The sequence below is a fragment of the Aedes albopictus genome, chromosome 1 (genome assembly GCF_035046485.1).
Source record: "Aedes albopictus strain Foshan chromosome 1, AalbF5, whole genome shotgun sequence".
NCBI lineage: Eukaryota > Metazoa > Arthropoda > Insecta > Diptera > Culicidae > Aedes > Aedes albopictus.
The window spans coordinates 137,038,789-137,058,624 of record NC_085136.1 but is presented as its reverse complement, the minus strand read 5'-3'; the positions used below and the strand labels follow the sequence as shown (position 1 = coordinate 137,058,624).

Genomic DNA, 19,836 nt, shown 5'->3' with positions numbered 1-19,836 from the left:
TCTAAATGCTTTGAAATCAGCAACATGCGCTTCTAGACATGTTTGGGAGTGTATTCAGTCACTTCAACAATTAGCTTGCCGAAATCAGGTGAAGCTATTTTGGGTTCCAGGGCACTGTGGAATTGAAGGAAACGAACAAGCCGATATGTTAGCAAGACTTGGATCGTCTCATCAGGGCCAGAACCATTTTGTGGTGTGTCTGGTTGTTCTCTCAGAATGGAGTTTAAATCATGGGAACATGAGAAAACAAAATCCAACTGGGAAAACACCACTTTTGCGAGACAGTCGAAACGTTTCATAAAGCCGGACGTTTTGAACACTTGCAAAATTCTAGAACTATCTAAAAAAGATTTGAGTTCTTTTACGGGCCTTCTAACAGGTCATTGTCCGAGCCGGTATCATCTGAAACTAATTGGAAAACTTCAAGATGATGTATGCCGCTTTTGCCGCATAGTTCCAGAAGACTCGGAGCATTTGTTGTGCCGTTGTCCGGCGATTGCAGCTAAAAGAATTAGGTTCTTCGACAAAAGGCTAATAGAACCCTTGGATGTTTGGAGAACAAACCCCAATACGGTAGTACAGTTCATCCGAACTGTAACACCGTGTTGGGATCATGCTTACAGTCAAGGTCTGATTATTGCTAACTCCAATGGTAATACGTCAACTTGACATAGCTAAATAAAACTGGGGCATTTGTCACAATAGATCTAAAAACTGGTCGCAGTGACTAACCCAACAAGGAATAATATAATAATAATAATAATAATAATAATAATAATAATAAATAAAAAAAATAAAAGAAAGTGAGAAATACAGTGAGTGGTGTAATGAGATGCAGTGTGTAAAAAATCGAAGATCCAAAGTGAAGATTGACATTCTGACTTTAACATTTGCATTTCACCGCATTCATTGTTAGCTGAATGCTACTCCTTTTTCCTTCAATTTTCTGTCATGAGTATTTTCTTACACATCGAAAAATTACCAATTTTTGGAAATAGATGTACAATTCGACTCTATGAACGAATAGAACAGATAGCCAGAATTCCAATAAAACACTATACGGTGATTGGAAGTATAATCGGTCGTTACGGCCCGATTATTTTTCGCAGTAAAAATTTTCACTGACAGAAAAATGAATGAATTCCTATGTGAGAAAATACATTCACCAAAATGAATTTTATTTTGATCTCTCAGTGAAGAATTTTCGAAGCTCACGTTGATTTTACTCATTGACAATGAAAATTTTAAACTCTGGTAAGATGACAAGTAAAAAAGTGAGTGAGCTAGTGAGGATTTGAGTAATTGAGTGAGTTAGTGACTGTTTTAGCATAGACCCAGGCATAGACAGTGTTGGTCTAGGTGTTGGTTGTAGCGAGTTAATAATTTGTTGGTTGTAGTGAGTTAATAATTTGATGAGTTGGTGAGTTGCTAAGTGCGTAAATTAGTAAGCGAGTGAGCCTGTTTGTGAGTGATGCTGTGAGTGATTTAATGAGCAAGTTAGTGATGTAGTGCGATAATGAGTGAGTTAGTTAGTGATAAAATGAGCTGAAATATTGATTAGTGACTGAGTTGATAAGTGAATAAGCAGATTATAGCAAGTGAGTAAGTGAGACTATTTGTGAGTGAGGTAGTGAGTGATGTTATGAGTAAGTGAGAGATGTAGTGAGTTAATGAGTGAGTTGATGAGTGATGTAGTGTACTGAAATATTGATAAGTGACTGAGTTGATAAGTGAGTGAGCAGATGAGCAAATGAGTGAGTGTGTGAGCTAGAGAAGCAGTGAATGAGTGAGTCTGTTAGTGAATCAATGTGAATGAGTGAGTGATGTAGTGAGATGATAATTTAATGAGCGAGTAAGCTGGAAAGTGAGTGAATTAATGAATGAGCTCATTAGTGAGTAAGTGAGTAAATAAGGGAGTCAGTGAGTGAATTAGTGAGTAAGCGTGTGTGTGTCAGTTATAATGACCACGAATGATAATTTATGAAGATGGCATTTGTCATTAAAACAAGTTTACAAGTAAATTGTATAGGTAGGAGATGCCGTAAGAGGGTAATGATTCTCATGCCCTCCACCCCATGCAATTTGCGGTAGCATAACATGGATCGAAGCGTTCAAACCTCGGATCGGACGGGTAGATTTTTATGATGCATTGCTTCACCGCTGGCCTCGTAAAGAACGCTATCTGTTTGATCCCTGGCTGTTGGAGTCATTGAGATTGAGTTGGAAGCTGAGATATTTTACCACGTTATACATTATTTCGTTTCGTTGTGAAAAACTGGCTTCATTACGAATGTACTGCCCATATTCGCATAGTCGATGTAAGTGCCACTGTACTTTTTTGGAATTTAAGCAATGAATAAATATGAAGTACAAGATTTTTTCCGCGTTGACATCTAAATAAGGGTTAGATCTTGTGATCTTTTGAATAAAACTGGTCACAAATCAGGCCGAACATTTCAATAGGTCCTATCTGCATTTGAGAGGCTCTCTTTAGTCACTTTCTCTTTCAGTTATTGCAATGTAATGGTAAACTTTTCAACTACTTTTGCAGTACAAATCAAAAGACAATTGATTTGACCATCGTTCTATGCAAGGAGTCAATCATAATTCAAATGAACAGCTGAGATATTAACGAAAGAGAGATAAACCAAAGAGAGTCTCTCTTCTGCAGATAGGACCTTTAGACATGTTTGGCCTGAAATATGCACACGCGTTAGATATTAGCTTTTGTACGGTGGCATTGCCAATGGTGGTTACATCGACTATGCGAATATGGGCAGTGTAGTGAGCTATCTTTTCTTACATCTAAATTATAATATTCACAGCAGCTAGAATATTCCCAGCTACTGACGACATGACTTATTTTCCAACTCACTTGCTCTAGAACCCCCTCACTTACCAACACACCTACTCGCTAACCTACTCATTCCCAAGCTCACTTTACAAAATGTATTCATTCATCCAGTCATCAAGCCACAAGCCACTTGGTGTTTAATTCACTAACACAAACTAAAACAATCAAATTCGATTTGGTAAAACGAAATATTTTGCATGAGTCGTTAATTTAGATGTTAATTGACCAATTATCCTTTTGATTGCTTAAAAAAATATTTCCTTGCTTAATGGCTTGCAGTCGAAAAAGCCCAAAATCGCATATTTTGGCCTATAAATTGAGGTATAGCTCAAAATTGTGACGTGTTGGAGCAAATCTGAGCCTGGATTCGGATTCAGCGGCCCAAAATCTTTCGGAGACACATAAGTTTGCTCTTGAGACAGACAAAAGGTTAACTTTTGTTACGCTGTGTAATTCATCAGCTTATTCACCAACTCACTAACTCACGCATCAACCTGTTCACAATTCACACTTATTTTTCCTCATTTACTTACTAAATTTACCACTAGCTTACAATTTAGATTTCACACTTATTAATTCTCTCGCCTATTAACTTTCAAACTTACTCATTTATCAACTCAAATGCAAAATCATTCACTAAGTCATTCATTCTTTAATTCACTCCTTCCGTTGCTCACTCATGAAATAATTCATAACCATTACCTCACTCACTTCTTAAATTACTTATTCACCAACTCTCATTAACTAATTCACTTACCCATTAATTCACTCACTCACCAATTGACTCATCAACTCACTAACTAACAGACTCATTAACTCAACTCAATATCTCATCCCACTCATTCACCAACTTGTTCATCAACTAGCTCTCTCACGACCAGGGTTTATCAAAAGGTCTCGGCACTTGTTTTTCGTTGTGCAACTAAAGGAAATGTCGATTTTTTGTTACTACAACGTTGCGTAAGATAAGTGAGTGAATGGATGAGTAAAGATCAATTCACTCACTCACCAATTTTACGGCATTCTTGAAAACTGTACGTACATAAAAAAACAGGAAGCTTTCGATAAAGCTTAAAACCGAAATGAAAGGTTCGGGGCACTTTTTCATACAAAATTTGGGCTTGTTTATTCGACATTTTTGGAACACCTTTTGAGTGTGGAATAATTTTAAATTTGATCTTATGAAATTTGATCAAATTTGTTTTTGAATTTTATTTTAACCAAATGAACCACCCTCTATGAAGTTTTACTTACTAGTGAGAAAGGCAATTAGTCAATAAGTATTCTATAAATTGAACTATTTATTTTCATTAATAATTTATGTATGACAGTATGAAGAGCACGAAGACGCAGGGGTTTTATATTTTCTACAACGTTGCCATTCTGTCTAAGACAATTTCAAATCCTTCCCGGAGGCCGGATAACCCTTGAAGTAATGCTTATACAGCGGCACATGATCGCTCGGCTTCACCTCTTTCGGTTTGAACATTCCCTGATTGACCAAATACTTTGGCCGATGCATTTCCGGATGCTCCTTCAGATGGTCCACCAGAATCTTAACCGAACGCAGATGGCAAATGCCCTTGAACACCTTTTGGAACGTTTTGACCTCGTCCGGAAAGTTGGGCACAATCTCGTCGATGTCGTCGAAACGTTTGAAACGGCGCATGTCCATCGGAAGCGTTCGCCCGAAAGCCACATGGCGCTCGCGAACTTTCGCCTGCTGCCGGTCGCTTTTCATCACCTGGGCGATTTTGCGCTGCAGTGCCATCTGTGGGAATAGAGGGGGAAGATGGATAATGGGTGGTTGTGCTTTCTGGATAAAGCGTAGGTATATTTATGCTACAGTAAAAAAACTTGCATATGTTTCGGATAACAGAAAATATGAAGCTTCCAAAATGGAAACGTATATGTATACATTTCCCAGAAATTAGTTTGAAATTGCTGCAGTTTTTTGAATCTGTTTCTGGATCAGTTTCGGCAATATTTTCTTGAGCTGGACAAATATTTTGCAAGAACTAGTAGTATTTGGAGGATTTTTTTTGTTGTCTCTGAAGGATTAATTGAAATAATCCCCAAAGGAATTTCTCAAGTAACCCCTGGAAAATTTGAATAAATTTTTTAATGAGTTCCTCGAAAAATTATTGAAGAAAGCTTAAAGGTGTCATTAGACTGTTTGTCATTATGCCAAATATTTGCCATTGAAGTCCGACTTTTACCCAAGGTTGCTATGATTCACGTAGTGTTGGTCATTTGTTGGGCTTGTTTGGCCAAATATTTGTTTTTTGAAATTCCGTAGAGAAATGTGTGGAGAGACCACTCGAAGAAGGAATCGCTGGAAAAGTTTCTGAAATAATCAATTAAGAAAATTTCCAAATTTTCCTATGATTTTTATTTGAAACTGTGGAAGACTTTTCAATGAAATTCTAAGAGAAATATGTGGAATCCTTAGACTAATTTTTGAAGATATCTAGAAAATTTCCTGAAAGCCTCTGTGGACTATATTGTCACGCTCCGTATCATTCTGGAGCAAATGAATGAATTCCAAGAGTCTCTCTGTCCGATCCCATTCGGATCGTTGCTGGAGTGAGGCAAGGATGTATACTAGGCCTGTCCACCTTTTCAAAAATGTTCTCTGATTCTCAAGTCCACCCCCATATTTTGATTGGCATCCTAAAAGAAGTAACTGGTCAAAATTTCAGCCAAATCCATTAAAATTAAGAGGTGCATCAAATCAATTTTGCGTTTTTCAGCTATTTTTGAACTTCAAAAAATCATAACTACACTAAAACTTGTCAAAACTTAATTCTTTCGGCAAAAATTGAAAGCTATACTTGTTTGCTACAACTTCTCCGAACAACGTGTGTCAATAAAATTGAAGGAAACATGTGTAATTATCACATTTGTAATCAGAAAAACCTCAAAAAGTTGATTTTTTGATGGATTTTGTTCTGGAACACCCTAATATACATAATAAGTTGGATTTTTCAAAGCGGCATCATATTTTCCAATGTTTTTTGGTTATTTGCTTCTTTGACACCAATGATGTAGGAGTTGAGCAAAAATTACTAAAATTCGTGAAAGCCAAATGTGGCCTTAAAACTAGCTCTTCGGGTGCAATCACGCTTTGAGACCAACGACGAAGAGCGCGAAGCAGTCGAGCCTGGAAACGCTACACCAGAAACTTGCGAATCTGAAGACGAGTACGAGCCTGCTGATGAAGATATCAGTGAAGAAGGTGCATCGGCGCTCCCACCACAATCAAAAGGGAACAGTTGTGAGGAGATTGTTCCGAGGTCCAGTGGTCGGGAGGGCAGGACCCCAGATTGATTTGCTGATTTTATTGCCCCTTATAGAGCCCTCTCTGCTGCTGATGAATTCCAACAGGTACCTACATGCTACGCGGAGGTTGACGGACATCCGCACGAGACGGAATGGAGGAAGGCAATCGATGACGAACTGAAGTCCCTGGAGAAGAATCAAACCTGGACGATGGTAAAATGCCCAGATGCAGTGAAACCGGTTCCGAGCAAATGGGTGTTTACATTGAAAACGGATGCTGACGGGAATCCTGAGCGCTACAAGGCCCGTTTGGTTGCCAAAGGATACCTGCAGCGGAAGCATGTTGATTATGAAGAGACATTCGCCCCTGTAGCAAAACTTTCAACAATTCGGACGATTCTGGCTGTCGCGACCCATCGAGATATGAAGGTTCACCAAATGGACGTTAAGACGGCGTTCCTCAATGGCGTTCTTCAAGAAAAGGTATACATGCGTGTTCCAGAGGGGGTAAAAGGTCAGCCGTCCCAGGTGTGCTTGTTGAAGAAGTCCCTCTATGGTCTCAAGCAATCCCATCGCTGCTGGAATGGTCGATTCAACGAAGTTCTCCTCAACATGGGTTTCGTTCGCTCTCGGCACGACTATTGCGTATACGTTCGTGGACAAGGAAGGAACATAGCATTCATTGTGATCTACGTGGACGATTTACTCGTGGTTGCGGCTGATTTACGAGCCGTAGAAAGTATCAAGAAGCGACTAAGAGAAGAATTCGAGATGACAGATATGAATGAACTCCATCATTTTCTGGGCATCAAGATTGAACGAGATGAGGGCGGCATGTATCTATCTCAAGAAGCATTTATCCGGAAAATCCTGTCACGTTTCGGGATGGAGAATTGTAAACCAGCTAGTACACCTGCTGAAACAAAGTTGCAGTTACGGCCAGCGACTGGAGGATGCAGCTATCCGTATCGTGAACTGGTTGGCAGCTTGATGTTTCTGATGCTGGGATCAAGACCGGACCTGTGCTACATTGTCGGCTACTTAGCAAGATTCCAGGATGCTGCAGGAGAGGATCACTGGAAACATGCAAAGCGAGTACTGCCTTCAAGCTACCAAGGATATGAAGCTGACATTCAAGAGAAACCCGCATGAACCACCAATTAAAGTTTTCGTTGATGCTGACTATGCTAGTGACGAGCTGGATCGCAAATGTGTATCTGGATTCCTGATCAAGGCTTTCGGCTGTACTGTCCTATGGTCATCCAAGAAGCAGCGCGCAGTGGCAATGTCATCTTCTTCTTCTTCTTCTTCTTCTTCTTCTTCTTCTTCTTGGCGTAACGTCCTCACTGGGACAAAGCCTGCTTCTCAGCTTCCACACTCCTGGTTCTATGAGCACTTCCACAGTTATTAACTAAGAGCTTCCTCTGCCAATGACCATTTTGCATGTGTATATCGTGTGGCAGGCACGAAGATACTCTATGCCCAAGGAAGTCAAGGAAATTTCCTTTACGAAAAGATCCTGGACCGACCGGGAATCGAACCCGTCACCCTCAGCATGGTCATGCTGAATACCCGTGCGTTTACCGCCTCGGCTATATGGGCCCTCATCGACGGAGGCTGAATATATTGCAATGAGCAGTTCAATTAGCGAAACAATTTGGCTTAGCGGACTATTGACAAACTTGGGAGAATCCAACTTGTACCCGGTACCAATACAAGAGGATAATTAAGGGGCCATTGCCATGGCGGAGAAGGAGGAAACTAAACGCGTGAAGCACATTGACGTCAAGTTCCACTTTATCAGAGAAGCTGTAGCAGAAGGAAAGGTAAAGCTTGTGTACGTGCCAACTCATCAGCAAGAGGCGGACATCCTAACCAAGCCCCTACCAGCCCCAACTCTAAGTACATTGCGGACTAAGATTGGATTGGAGACATTCAACTGAGAGGGGGTAAAGAGTAGAATCGTAGGAGCAGTTGACTAGTCACCACCCTGGTTACCAAGATGTTTAGACCCAATCAACTACTGAAAAACTTGTTAGTAATAAACCAACCCTGTTACTGAACACGCGTCTTTCTCTAAAAAAACAAATCAAATGTCATTTGCGTTTCTATATAAAAAAAAATCCCAGTATGCTTTGTAAAATGCCTCCTAGTAGTTCTATATTGCTACCCTGCGTGGCAGCACAATCGCAAAAAAGACATGTTTCCTATGATTAATATCGAAAACCCACTCACACGGCCATCTTGTTAATCGGACATCTTTGCTGGAACCCAGCAGGACATAGCAGCAGAGGTCATGGCGATGGCTGGCAATCGCCCATTATGGAGATCTTTCAATTCGGCCGTCTGCACCACCGTAGTCTCTGTGGAGGAATTTCTGAAGGAATTCATGAAAGGTTTTATAAAGGAATCTCACTAGAAATTTGGGGAAAGTCTGGCAACACTGGATTCTGATAAATAGGCTGTTTTTTGATCCCATAATTAAAATTCAAATATCCGTGGAATCTTACATCGAAAATTCCTGTATCAAGCGGTAAAGTGAATCTGGGACAGGCAGCTGGGGTCTCATCGTTATTCCGGTGATCTGACGGATTGCTCCGTGATCTGGTCAGGTATTTAAAAAAAACAGCATACAACGGTTGTAGGTATTTACATCATTTGGCGATCATCATCATCGATCAACAATCTGGTTCATTGTTCGTCGTCATTGTTCGGTAGGTTTCTGCGTGTATAAGTCCGTCAAACACTTCGTGTCGTCAGTTGGATTTGTGGTTGATCCGTCGCGAGTGATCGAATGCCAGTATTGCAACAAAAGCTGCCACTTTCGTTGCAAGAAGCTTTATGGAAACGCAATCACCAAAGCTAAGAAAAAAACCTTTTTTCTGTTCTATCGAATGTCTCGATATGCAAAATCGTAGCCAAGCAAAATCGAGTGGCGATGTCGACGTTATTGCAGAACTACGGTTACTGGCCAAATCTGTGCAAGACATCAAGCAGGAGACGATGATATCTCGATCTGCTTTTGAGGAAACTAGGGTTCAAGTGGCTGCATCTATGAGAACTCTAATGCAAACCAACAAGAAAATAGAAGAATCTCAAGCATTTTTGGCTAACCAGTTCGACAATCTTCAGTCAGGATTTACTGCGTTCAAAGAGGAAGTGTGTGGTTTGAAGCGAGACAACACTAAGTTGTGGAAGGATATCAATGTGCTACGGGACCCGAATGATCAACTGGCATCGACTGTGAATCACCTAGAACTCGAACTGGATAGAGGAAATCGCTCTCTGCTGACAAATAACACTATTATTCTAGGAGTTCCTACTTTGGCGAACGAGAATACCAAGGAGTTGGTGCATAACATTATGAACGATGTAGGTGCACCATGCAGTGTCGAAGGCATCACTGAAGCTAGGCGAATTCCGAGCAAAAATGTCGGTAGAATTACAGCTCCGATCATCGTGTGTTTCAGGGACGAAAACATTAAGGAGGCATTTTTCGAGAAAAAACGTTCCTATGGAGTTTTGCTGGCGTCAGCTGTCTGTGAGGCATTTGTTGGATCAGCGAATCGGATTACTATTCGTGATGAAATCACATCTTACGGGAAAGATCTTTTGAAGAAAACCAAGGACCTACAAGCTTCATTGGATCTCAAATATGTTTGGATGGGCAGAGATGGAAAAGTCTTGGTCAAACGTCATGATGGAGCGAAAGTGGAACAAATATCTTCTAGCAAGGACCTTGAAGGACTCTCGAAAGTATCTCAGAAGCGTCTACTGAATACATCCGGCACCAGCTCAACCCCGTCACCACAAGGGCCAGCAGCAAAACGTGTATTGGGTTGATTGTTTTTCTTAATTTGTTGTCACTGATATTTTTCCATACTCGATAACAAAAATCATTATTTCAATTCTGTATTTGATCTGAATAAAAACCTAGCAAATGTATCGAACCGTGTATCAATTAGAATCCTTCAACTCAACATTCGAAGTATGAAATCACTTGAGAGACTAGACTATGTCAAAGAGTTCTTGTCAGTTTATGCTGGAGTGGTAGATATTGTAGTTATCGGAGAGACTTGGCTAGAGGAGAACTGTTGCCAACTGTACAACATCGACGGTTATAATGCGGTCTTTTCATGCCGAACTGAATCTGGTGGTGGAGGTCTAGCTGTCTACGTTCGCCAATCTCTGTTGTATCAAGAAGTTTCAAATGAACAGTTTTGGGGATTCCATCGCATCCACCTACGCATTATGCTAAAGGGCAGCCATTTCGATGTTCACGCTATGTATAGACCACCATCTTTCAACACATCTCAATTTCTTGAGCTTTTGGATGCAATTCTGTCATCAAGTAAACAGGGTTCTTTGTGCGTAGTTGTCGGTGATGTCAATCTACCCGTTAATCAAACAAACAACGGAGAAGTAGATGATTACCTTAATACATATACTGAACTGTTACAACTTTAAAGTTACAAACACGTACACAACGAGACCTAGTAGCGATAATATCCTCGATCATGTTACTTGTTCCGAGTCACTACTTCAACATGTATTAAATGAAACAATATTCTCGGACATTAGTGACCACGTTTCAGAACTCTAGAGTCGTTAGCAACCGCACCTTGGAAAAAATAATAGTTGATCACACAAAACTCAATGAAGATTTTGCTTCAGCAGTACGTAGCTTTCCTCCCGGAGTGTCTGCAACTCAATAATATAACTCACTTTTAGCATAACAACCCGTCACGTCGAATCTGCCATTGGAAAATTGAAAACTTCCTACTCAGCGGGTCCGGATGGCATTCCGTCAAGCCTGATTGTAAAATGTGCTGAAGCTTTCATCCACCCTCTGACTGTGCTCTTCAATGCATCTTTGCAGCAGAGCAAATTTCCCACTGCTTGGAAAGATTCCGTTATGTTTCCGGTTTTCAAAAAAGGAGACAAATCAAACGTCGAAAATTATCGCGGTATCACATCGCTTTGCGCTTACTCTAAGGTCTTTGAAATAATCATCAATGATTCACTTTTTGCTAGCTGCCAGAACTATATATCCCAGGATCAACATGGATTTTTCCCTAAGCGCTCCGTATCGACAAATTTAGTAGACTTTGTTACAACTTGTCTCCGTAACATGGATTCTGGACTTCAAGTCGATGCTGTATACACCGATCTCAAAGCTGCCTTTGACAGAGTAGATCACGGCATTCTACTAGCTAGGCTGAAAAAAATTGGTATGTCATCGCCCTTCGTCTGCTGGTTTAGCTCATATCTCACCGACCGCGCACTGTGTGTTGAAATTGGATCCGCTCGATCTGCAGTTTTCACCAATATATCCGGAGTTCCACAAGGGAGTAATCTTGGGCCATTGCTCTTCATCATTTTTATAAATGAAGTTGAAATGAAATATCTGAAGGCTGCTCGAGTGATTCCAATTTATAAATCTGGTTCTAAGAAGGACCCGTCAAACTACAGACCCGTTTCTGTTCTTTCCATTTTCAACAAAGTGCTCGAACGGCTTCTTGTTGAGAGGTTTACCGACTTTTTTGGAATGCACGATGTCCTTTATCATCATCAGTATGGATTTCGTGCTGGCTCGAATACGTTGACTGCAACCAGTGAAGTAGTCGATGATATCTACGATGCAATGGATAACCGAAAAATAGTTGGAGTTCTATTTCTTGACCTCAAAAAAGCTTTCGATACGATCGACCATCAAGTCTTGCTATTTACACAAACTCGATAATTATGGTATACGGGGATCTGCAAACAGGTTGATACATAGCTACTTATCTGGAAGGACGCAATACGTGACGATGCAACAAAAGACCAGCGGCCACAGGAATCTAACAGTAGGAGTGCCCCAAGGCAGTAATCTGGGCCCACTTCTGTTTCTACTCTACATAAACGACTTACCACGGCTTCCGCTGCATGGGAAACCTTGTTTATTTGCCGACGACACTTCTATATCGTACATATCTAACGACGTAATCATACATTTCGAAATCATACATTTGATGAAGCAAGATTTGGAAAAACTTGAGGAGGTCTTTTCTGAAAACCTACTTTCACTGAATTTGAACAAAACTAAATACATCTTGTTCCACTCGCCCCGTCTTACCATTACCAGGACCTTTGACCTCACGGTAAACTCTACTGTGATCGAAGAGGTCGAAAGCTACAAGCACTTGGGACTAACACTTGACTCTACGTTGTCCTGGAGTGAGCACATTGGAAAACTTCGTAACACTATCAATACAACATGCGGACTATTATGGAGAATATCCAAATTTGTACCACAGAAACAATTGCTGCTACTATATCATGCCTTCGTCCAATCGAAAATCAGCTACCTTGTATCAGTGTGGGGTGCAGCTGGCAAAGCAAAACTTAAGTTGATTCAAACGATTCAAAATCGTTGTCTGAAAGTGATCTACAAAAAACCAAGGCTGTATTCAACCATTGATTTGTATTCAGAGGTTGATCAATCAGTATTACCAATTGCTGCTTTACGAGATCTGCAGACATTAGTTCAAATTCAGAACCTGTTAAACAATCCATCCGTACTTCATAACCAAGAGTTCCCACGCACTTCACATCGCTACGAAGCAAGGAATCCGCCAGCCCTAATTATTAGCCGTCCAAATACCGAATACGGGAAGAAGTCTTATAGATACTATGGCAAAACAACATATAATACCTTGCCAATGCAGATAAGGACCGAACAAAATCCCCGTCGATTCAAACATCGTATAATTTTATGGATTAAAAATCAACTCTCGAGATATATTCTATAAATATGTGAATCCAGTGTAATCTTTGCAAACCGTCGTTAAAAGCTCCCTTCAAAGAGATTCGTCTCACTGGGAGCTGCACGCGAATACGCATATGCTCAAACAAGTTCAATCAATTCTAATGCAACACACGCATTTTTTTTTATTTCATCCGCCTCCTCCTGCCTAGTAACGCCAACCGCCACCACCTACCGCCACCCACCGCCACCCACCGCCACTCAACGAACCAAGCATCGCCACCCCACTGCGTACCGAAATAATTAAATTGTAAAATTGTAAACATATGATACTATGGAAAAAAGGAAGAATTTCTAATGAAATCCACGATTGACACATAAGGACTTATTTTTTATCATTTTTATTGATATTTTTCGGTGAGCCAAAGAAAACACGCTTTTTATCTGTCTGACGTTTCGGCCTACTCTTTTCTTTCAGCCATCCTCAGACAATTCAGATCACCGCAGCAACTTTCACCTTCTATTCTGCTGGGCGATCACGTACCACATAAGGACTGTTCATTAAAGAAAGTGGACATCTGTTTACCAATAGTTTAGAGTTAAAACTAAACAAAAAATTGTGAATTTTTGCTCAGTGTGTAAAAACATTGTTCACTTCGGCAACACATTCAAAGAAAACGGAAAAAGTAAGAAATTTCGAGCGATAGGTCGTATTAGATTCGCGACTAGCAGATTAATTCTGCACAAATGGTGTTCCAAAAAGTTGTCGTTTCGAGAATTTGCTTACTAATACACTTCCGGGACCGCAATTTTTTAACGCTAAGCAGGGGATAGATGTGCCGGATGATGTAGGGTACATCAGAACTGAAAAATTTGGGAAAAAGTTTTTAGTGTGGCAAGCCAATTGTTCATGTGACTTAAAGAGTTCTTCGTATTTCACAACGGGAACAATCAACGGTGAAAATAACAGAAAGGAATGCATCAAAAATCGACTTCTACTTATCTACCGAACACATACGGATCCTCTTTTGTTTTAGGCGGATCTGGCATCCGCTTATTACGCTTCTTCTACACTAGAGATGCTCAAGACGGAAAAAGTCGATTTTGTCGAAAAATGGCAAAATCCACAAAACTTCTCTGAACAGCGTCCTGTGGAAAGATACTGGACAATAATTAAACGGCATCTTAAGAAAGATGGAAGAGAAGCAAGCTCTGTTGATTGATTCAAAAAAATTTGGCCTGCGGCACAACGAAAAGCTACGGAGAAAGTTGTGCAAAATCTAATGAGAGGTATCAATAGGGAAGTCCGAGCGTTCTTCCGAAAAGCGAAGTAAATGTTCAAACTCACGTGAATTTGGCCACATGTTGATTGACATTTATAAAAAAAATAAACTTATGGATTTGTTCGAAAATACATATTTTCTATTGAAAAACAGGTGTCTACTTTCTTTAATGAACAGTCCTTAGCTTCCTGGAAGATTCTTAAAAGAATTTGTCATTCGTGAAGGATTCTTAATGAAATCCTTTGAGATTTTTTTAAAGTGAATCGTTGAATCAATTTCTAAAGGCTTTTTTAAGATTTCCAGGAAATCGTTAAAATAAACTTGCCTGTTTTCATACGATTTTTTTTTGCTCAAACCAACTAGAAGGATTCAAGTTTATTGCACCTTGCAGCCATAGCATAAGTGCGGTGCAATTGAGTTGAAACCCACTACTCCAAAACAAAAAAAAACTCTACTTACATGATGCAAATTCCAGTCGCGCGCCACCTCCACCGGAATGGCTCGGATTTCTTTCGGTTCCACGTAGAGCGCCTTCGCCGCGTCCCCTTCCACTCCGATCGAGAACAGCTGCTTGATAATGTCCTTCGTAATGTTGGACTTTTCCGCGCCCAGCGTGTTCAGCCACTCGGCAAAATCCTGCGCCCCGAGGTCAATCAACTCTTCCACCTGCTCGAACAGTGGCTTCTCCAGCAGCTTCTTGTCCGATTTGTACAGCTTCGTTTGCCACTGAATGCGCTCCTTGCGAGTTTTCTTCAGAAAGTTTTCCATCCAGTTGACCTCCTTCAGTTTGAGCTCCCTTGGCTTCGTCTTTGGGTCAATTTTAAGCTCAAACTTGGACAGGCGGTCACCATCTTCGGCGTCGTCGCCCGTTTCCGGACTAAGACTATCGGAATCTTTGGTCTCAATGCTGTAGTAGCGGAAGGCTTCCTTCAAGCGACACTTGACAATTTCCTCGAACTCTTTGTCGTCGTACGGCTGGAGGCGAACAATCTTGGACGCCTTGTCGTACATTCGCCGAGGAACTACATGGGTGAGATCCGAGTCTATCGGGTGGTGTTGAAGCTTCTGCGAGATATGTACAGTAATTACGTAATAGGTTTAAATATTTTGTTAAATTTTCAAAGGAATACCATTTTGAACCGGGTTTCAAAATCCTCGATAAATTTCTTCATTTCCTCTTTGATGGCGCGGTCACTTGATTCATATTTGGAACGTCTTATTTTATGTTTGTCAGACATTATTGAAAACTTGATTCAATGAATAATCAGTTAGAAATATAGTATGAGTATAGGGCACTGCATGAAATTCTCTCCCTCTCTTTCACTCTCACAAACATTTTGTAAACAACAAGGCCAAGAAACGTCAAAATCCCATACAAAATCAAAACAATGCAGTGCCCTATAGTAACAGAAAGTTGTTTATTTTGTTCGATGCTTATGACACCTGCAGTTACCAGAGTGATCGCGATTTTCATAGAACCTGCGCAGTATGGCAGTAAAGAATCTGGTGCCATCAGCACACAGGTTGCCACATTCCCACGTGTTCCCACTAGTTGCTCCAGCTTTAAGTGCAACAAGTGGTTGACATTTCGGCATGAACCCAGACATGAACTTGATGTCCCCTCAAACTTTGTTTTGCCTACTGCGTTTTTGGCATTCCAAGGTGTTTTCTTTTCTCAAGCACTTCTGTCGAGACCAAGGTCGAGACCCAGATGGCTGGGTAAACCAAAACGGTAGCTAGCGGAATGGGAGGGCACATGAGGACTCTTATGTGTTTTGGAGTCTAAATCTGTTGAAAAGGTAAAGAGAAGGCCTAGAAGAAGGCTTTCGGATCTGATTAGTAGGCAAGGTTTGAGGAGATTAGATTTTGAACTAGTACAACACTAAAACCTCTTTTTATGCACTTTAAATTTTTCATACCCCACACAACTATTCAGAACCCAAGTCAGAACCAATATTATGCGATAGAAAATGTTATAATGGAACGGTAACTATGGCATCGGAGGCTAGGGGTCGTTTATAGGGGAGATCCAAAGGTGTTTGCAGGGGCGCTTCATAGGAAACCAAGAGGTTGCTTGGAGGTACCAGGCGATCTCAGAAGCGTATCTGGTGGTTCCAGCGGGTTTCAGATAGGTACCTGGAGGTCTCAGGGACGTTTAAAAGTTTCCAGAGTCCTTCGATGGGGTCCGATGGGGATTCAGGGTTGTCTCAGAGGGATTCAGAGGGATCTAGAGGACTACAGGTCCCTCAGGGGTGTTTCAGGGGATCTCAGAGGAATCTCAAATGTCTTCAGAAGGATACACGGGGATCTCAGTGGCATTTCAAGAAGGGAGTCCCTGGGCGTGTCAGTGGTACCATGTGGTCTCTGGTCTCAGTGACTTTCAAGGGGGTCTCAAGGTCGTCTAAGCAGGTTTGAAGAGGTTCCAGGGGACATCAGTGCGTCTCAGGGGCATTTCAGGGGGTCTCGGGAAGGTTCCATGGGGCCTCAGAGATGTTTCTGGGGATCTCAAGGGAGTTTCAGAGGACTTCATGGGGGGTTTCAGTAGGCTGTGACCCCCTTTTATTCCCATAAAACCCGCATAAGATCTCATGATACCCCCTTGAACTTCACGATCGCACCAAAAACCCTTGAAATGCTTCTGAGACCCTCTGGAACTTCCCTGGAACCTCCTAAGACCGCTTGAAGTGCCCCTAAGGCCCACCACTGGAACCCCCTAAAACTTTCTCAAACGCCCCTGAAGCCCCACTGAGACCACCTTGAAAGCTTTTGAAAACCCCTGAGATCATCTGGAACTTTTCTGGAATCACCTGAGATCCCCCGATGCGTCCCTGAAGCCCCTGAGACCCTCTGCCTGCAATACCTCTGCCGTAATTCTGCAAAGTGACGTAAGCGACATTGATAGTTTTTGCCCATTTTTTGTTTATCTATATATATATAAATGAGTTTGAAGTCCCTTTGAGGCAACAAAACTTACGAACGGCTGAATCGATCAGAATGACTCTTGCATGGTTAGATTCGTATTCATGGTGGCTGTGTTTATATGTAAAAAAAAAAGTTACAAAAATGAACAAAAATGAAGAAAATTTACAAAATCCTGAATTTCATGATCTGGGAAGAAAATCAACCCGATTGAAACCAATCTAGAGTGCGGTGCTGTTTTGAGCCCTACAATTGTCAAACCAGTACAGCTTGGCAAGACAAAGTTTGCCGGGACAGCTACTATTTCATAAAACTCTTGCTCATCCTCTAAATTTCCTTCCATAGATGATAGAATACGACTAGATCTTGCATTCTAATACAGCAAGCATCCCACAGTGTTAGTTTTACACCAGATATTATATATAATGTACCAAGAAATATCGACATTTTGAATGGCGCTTACGTCACTTTGCAGAATTACGGCAGACCTGGTATCATTCGACCCCCTGAAGCGTCCCTGAAACCCTCTGGAGCGTCTTGGAACTCCCTGGAACCCCCTGAAACTACAGGAGAAGACCCTGAGATCCTCTTTAACGCCCCTGAGACATCCTGGTATCCCCTGAAATCTCCAGAGAATCCATGAAATGTAGTACCTCCATTAACCTTCACGTACCCGACCCCCAACATCTCATTTTCAAAATGCTGACATTTCGTCAATTTTCATTCGATTTTTTTGAAGTCGCTCTCAATCGATCATAAATTGGTGCTAGTTTATTACACCCAAGTGGCCATGTGGTATCCGGAACCATTCCGGAGATATTCCGGATTGTACTGAGGTCAGGGGGTGGGAAAGGGGTCTGTTTTGCCAAATGACTAAAAGTGATTTTTTCGTGTGTTATTTTGTTTGAGAGGCCCCCGCGGAACCTGTTCCAAGTGTTCCGAGGCGGCCACATCAGTGGATACATACTTCAGTCATTTTTTTCTGCCCCATTCTCTAGAAACTATGAAGATTGATACGTCGCATGGCATGATTTGCTTGCAAACCAGAAATGTTCTCGATGACACCCCCGTGGAACCTGTGCTAAATGTTCCGAGGTGGCTATATTAGTTGATACAGACTTCAGGGTATCGTTTCTGATTCAGCCATTCGAAATCATGAAGTTTGATATGTCGCACGACATGTGTTAGGAATAACGCATACCCTTAAGCGTTCATCCACGTATGGTTGCAATAGAGCTTCACTGTTTGCGGATAAAACGTACCTACACGGACACAACATGCAATAGAGCCCGTATCATTGTTCGCCCAAACACCATTCGTTAGTAGATACAACAGTAGGAAGCACATGAACGTTGTGGATAATTTATAGTTCGTAAAACGTAAGAATTTATTGCTACTTAAACCTAGAATTTGTTACTACTTAATCTAAATTCATTCTTAATCTAGGTTTCCATAAACTATTTGAATTAAAAAGTGTATTTGTTGCTGAATAGTACATTTGTGAGGAGATTAATTGTAAGTGATATTCTAATATTGTTCTTCATGCAATTAATAATAATAAAAATATATTTCAGCTTCGAGCTAACTATCGAGAAAAATCGAGTTTGCTTCGGAGAATCCGAACGTTTAGCAACAAATTCTCGAAGAATTATATTAAAACCATGTCGCGGAGGTCCGACATTCGCCAGACAAGATCTCAGGCGAGAGCTTTGCGGGAACAGCAAGCTAACCTCCAAGTCAGCGTCGAACAAACGGCCCATTCATCCGCAGATAATTACAACGTGGCTGCAGCCACTGTGCGAGCAGATGCTTTCGACTGCGGTGGATGTGATCGGCTGAACAATGTCGAACCTATGATAGTGTGCCGAGATTGTCAACGCTATTATCATTTTTCGTGTGCCAATGTGACTGCCGAAACGGTTCATGGGAGACCGTTTGTGTGTTTTTCTTGTGCCCGACCACCGTTTCTCCCCCCAGCGCGATCAATGTCCGGTCGTTTGAGTTCGTCCAGTGCACGACAAGCTCGTATAGCCCGTGAGCTACAGCGGCTGGAGGAGGAGAGGCAATTGGAGGAAGAAATCCAACGGGAACAGATCGAACAGGAGAAATCGCTGGCAGAAAGGTCTAGGAGGGAAAAGCTTGAGCGACAGCGGCAGTTTATTGCGCGAAAGTATGACCTGCTGAGCCAAGCGGACGCCGAGGAAGATGATGGGAGCAATTCTGGCAGCGACAATCGGAATAGCAGGGTTGAAAGCTGGGTAAGAGCGCAAGGCGCAGCAGTGGCCGGTCCTTCCGAGGTCGTAGTAAATGTTACGGATTCCATTCAGCGACCGTCTGATTCATCCGCCGGTAACATTCCCGCCGTAAACTTGCAATCAACCCCGCTGACCCAGAAGAAAGCAACTGGTGCAAATACCAATCATGCGCCGAGCCTAGCGGACCAGCTAGCTGCGGCCATCGACGTCGAGACCATTGGCAGCATAACGATCGGAGACACGGTCGACGATGAGGAAGAAGGCGCAGTCGGTATCGACGGGACGTTGTCTCGACGCAGCGCTTACCACCCGATTTCACCGGTGAACACTCGGATGTACGACCAAGTTTTGGAGGAGCCAAACCCAGTCAAACCGACAACTGGGGCAGTGCCGAAGGTAGTACGCAGCACAACGTTATTTGAGAGGTGGCGGTCAGAAACCGCAAGCCTACGAAAGTGTACGGAACTGGAGTCGGAGCATAAGAAGGAGAACGAT

At 41.8% G+C, this 19,836-nt stretch overlaps 2 protein-coding genes across 2 annotated transcripts in view; both read right to left on the bottom strand.

The window, feature by feature from the left end:
• LOC134285187 (uncharacterized) overlaps positions 1-19,836 on the bottom strand; it is a 316,349-nt gene that overhangs the window by 187,653 nt on the left and 108,860 nt on the right. The window lies entirely within an intron of this gene.
• On the bottom strand, positions 4,185-15,419 carry LOC109423025 (uncharacterized). The gene is made up of 3 exons (XM_029852487.2): positions 15,298-15,419; positions 14,627-15,232; positions 4,185-4,625 (listed from the first exon to the last, which is right to left on the bottom strand). Exons 1-3 carry the CDS (start codon positions 15,403-15,405, stop codon positions 4,242-4,244), a joined length of 1,098 nt encoding a protein of 365 aa, XP_029708347.1. The 5' UTR covers positions 15,406-15,419; the 3' UTR covers positions 4,185-4,241.

Excerpts from the sequence above, each read along its gene's own strand:
- LOC109423025 (XM_029852487.2), bottom strand. The coding sequence starts at position 15,405 with ATGTCTGACAAACATAAAATAAGACGTTCCAAATATGAATCAAGTGAC. Across the intron at positions 15,233-15,297 it reads TTGAAACCCGGTTCAAAATG|AAGCTTCAACACCACCCGAT; the intron begins GTATTCCTTTGA and ends CATATCTCGCAG. Across the intron at positions 4,626-14,626 it reads GCGACTGGAATTTGCATCAT|ATGGCACTGCAGCGCAAAAT; the intron begins GTAAGTAGAGTT and ends CTATTCCCACAG.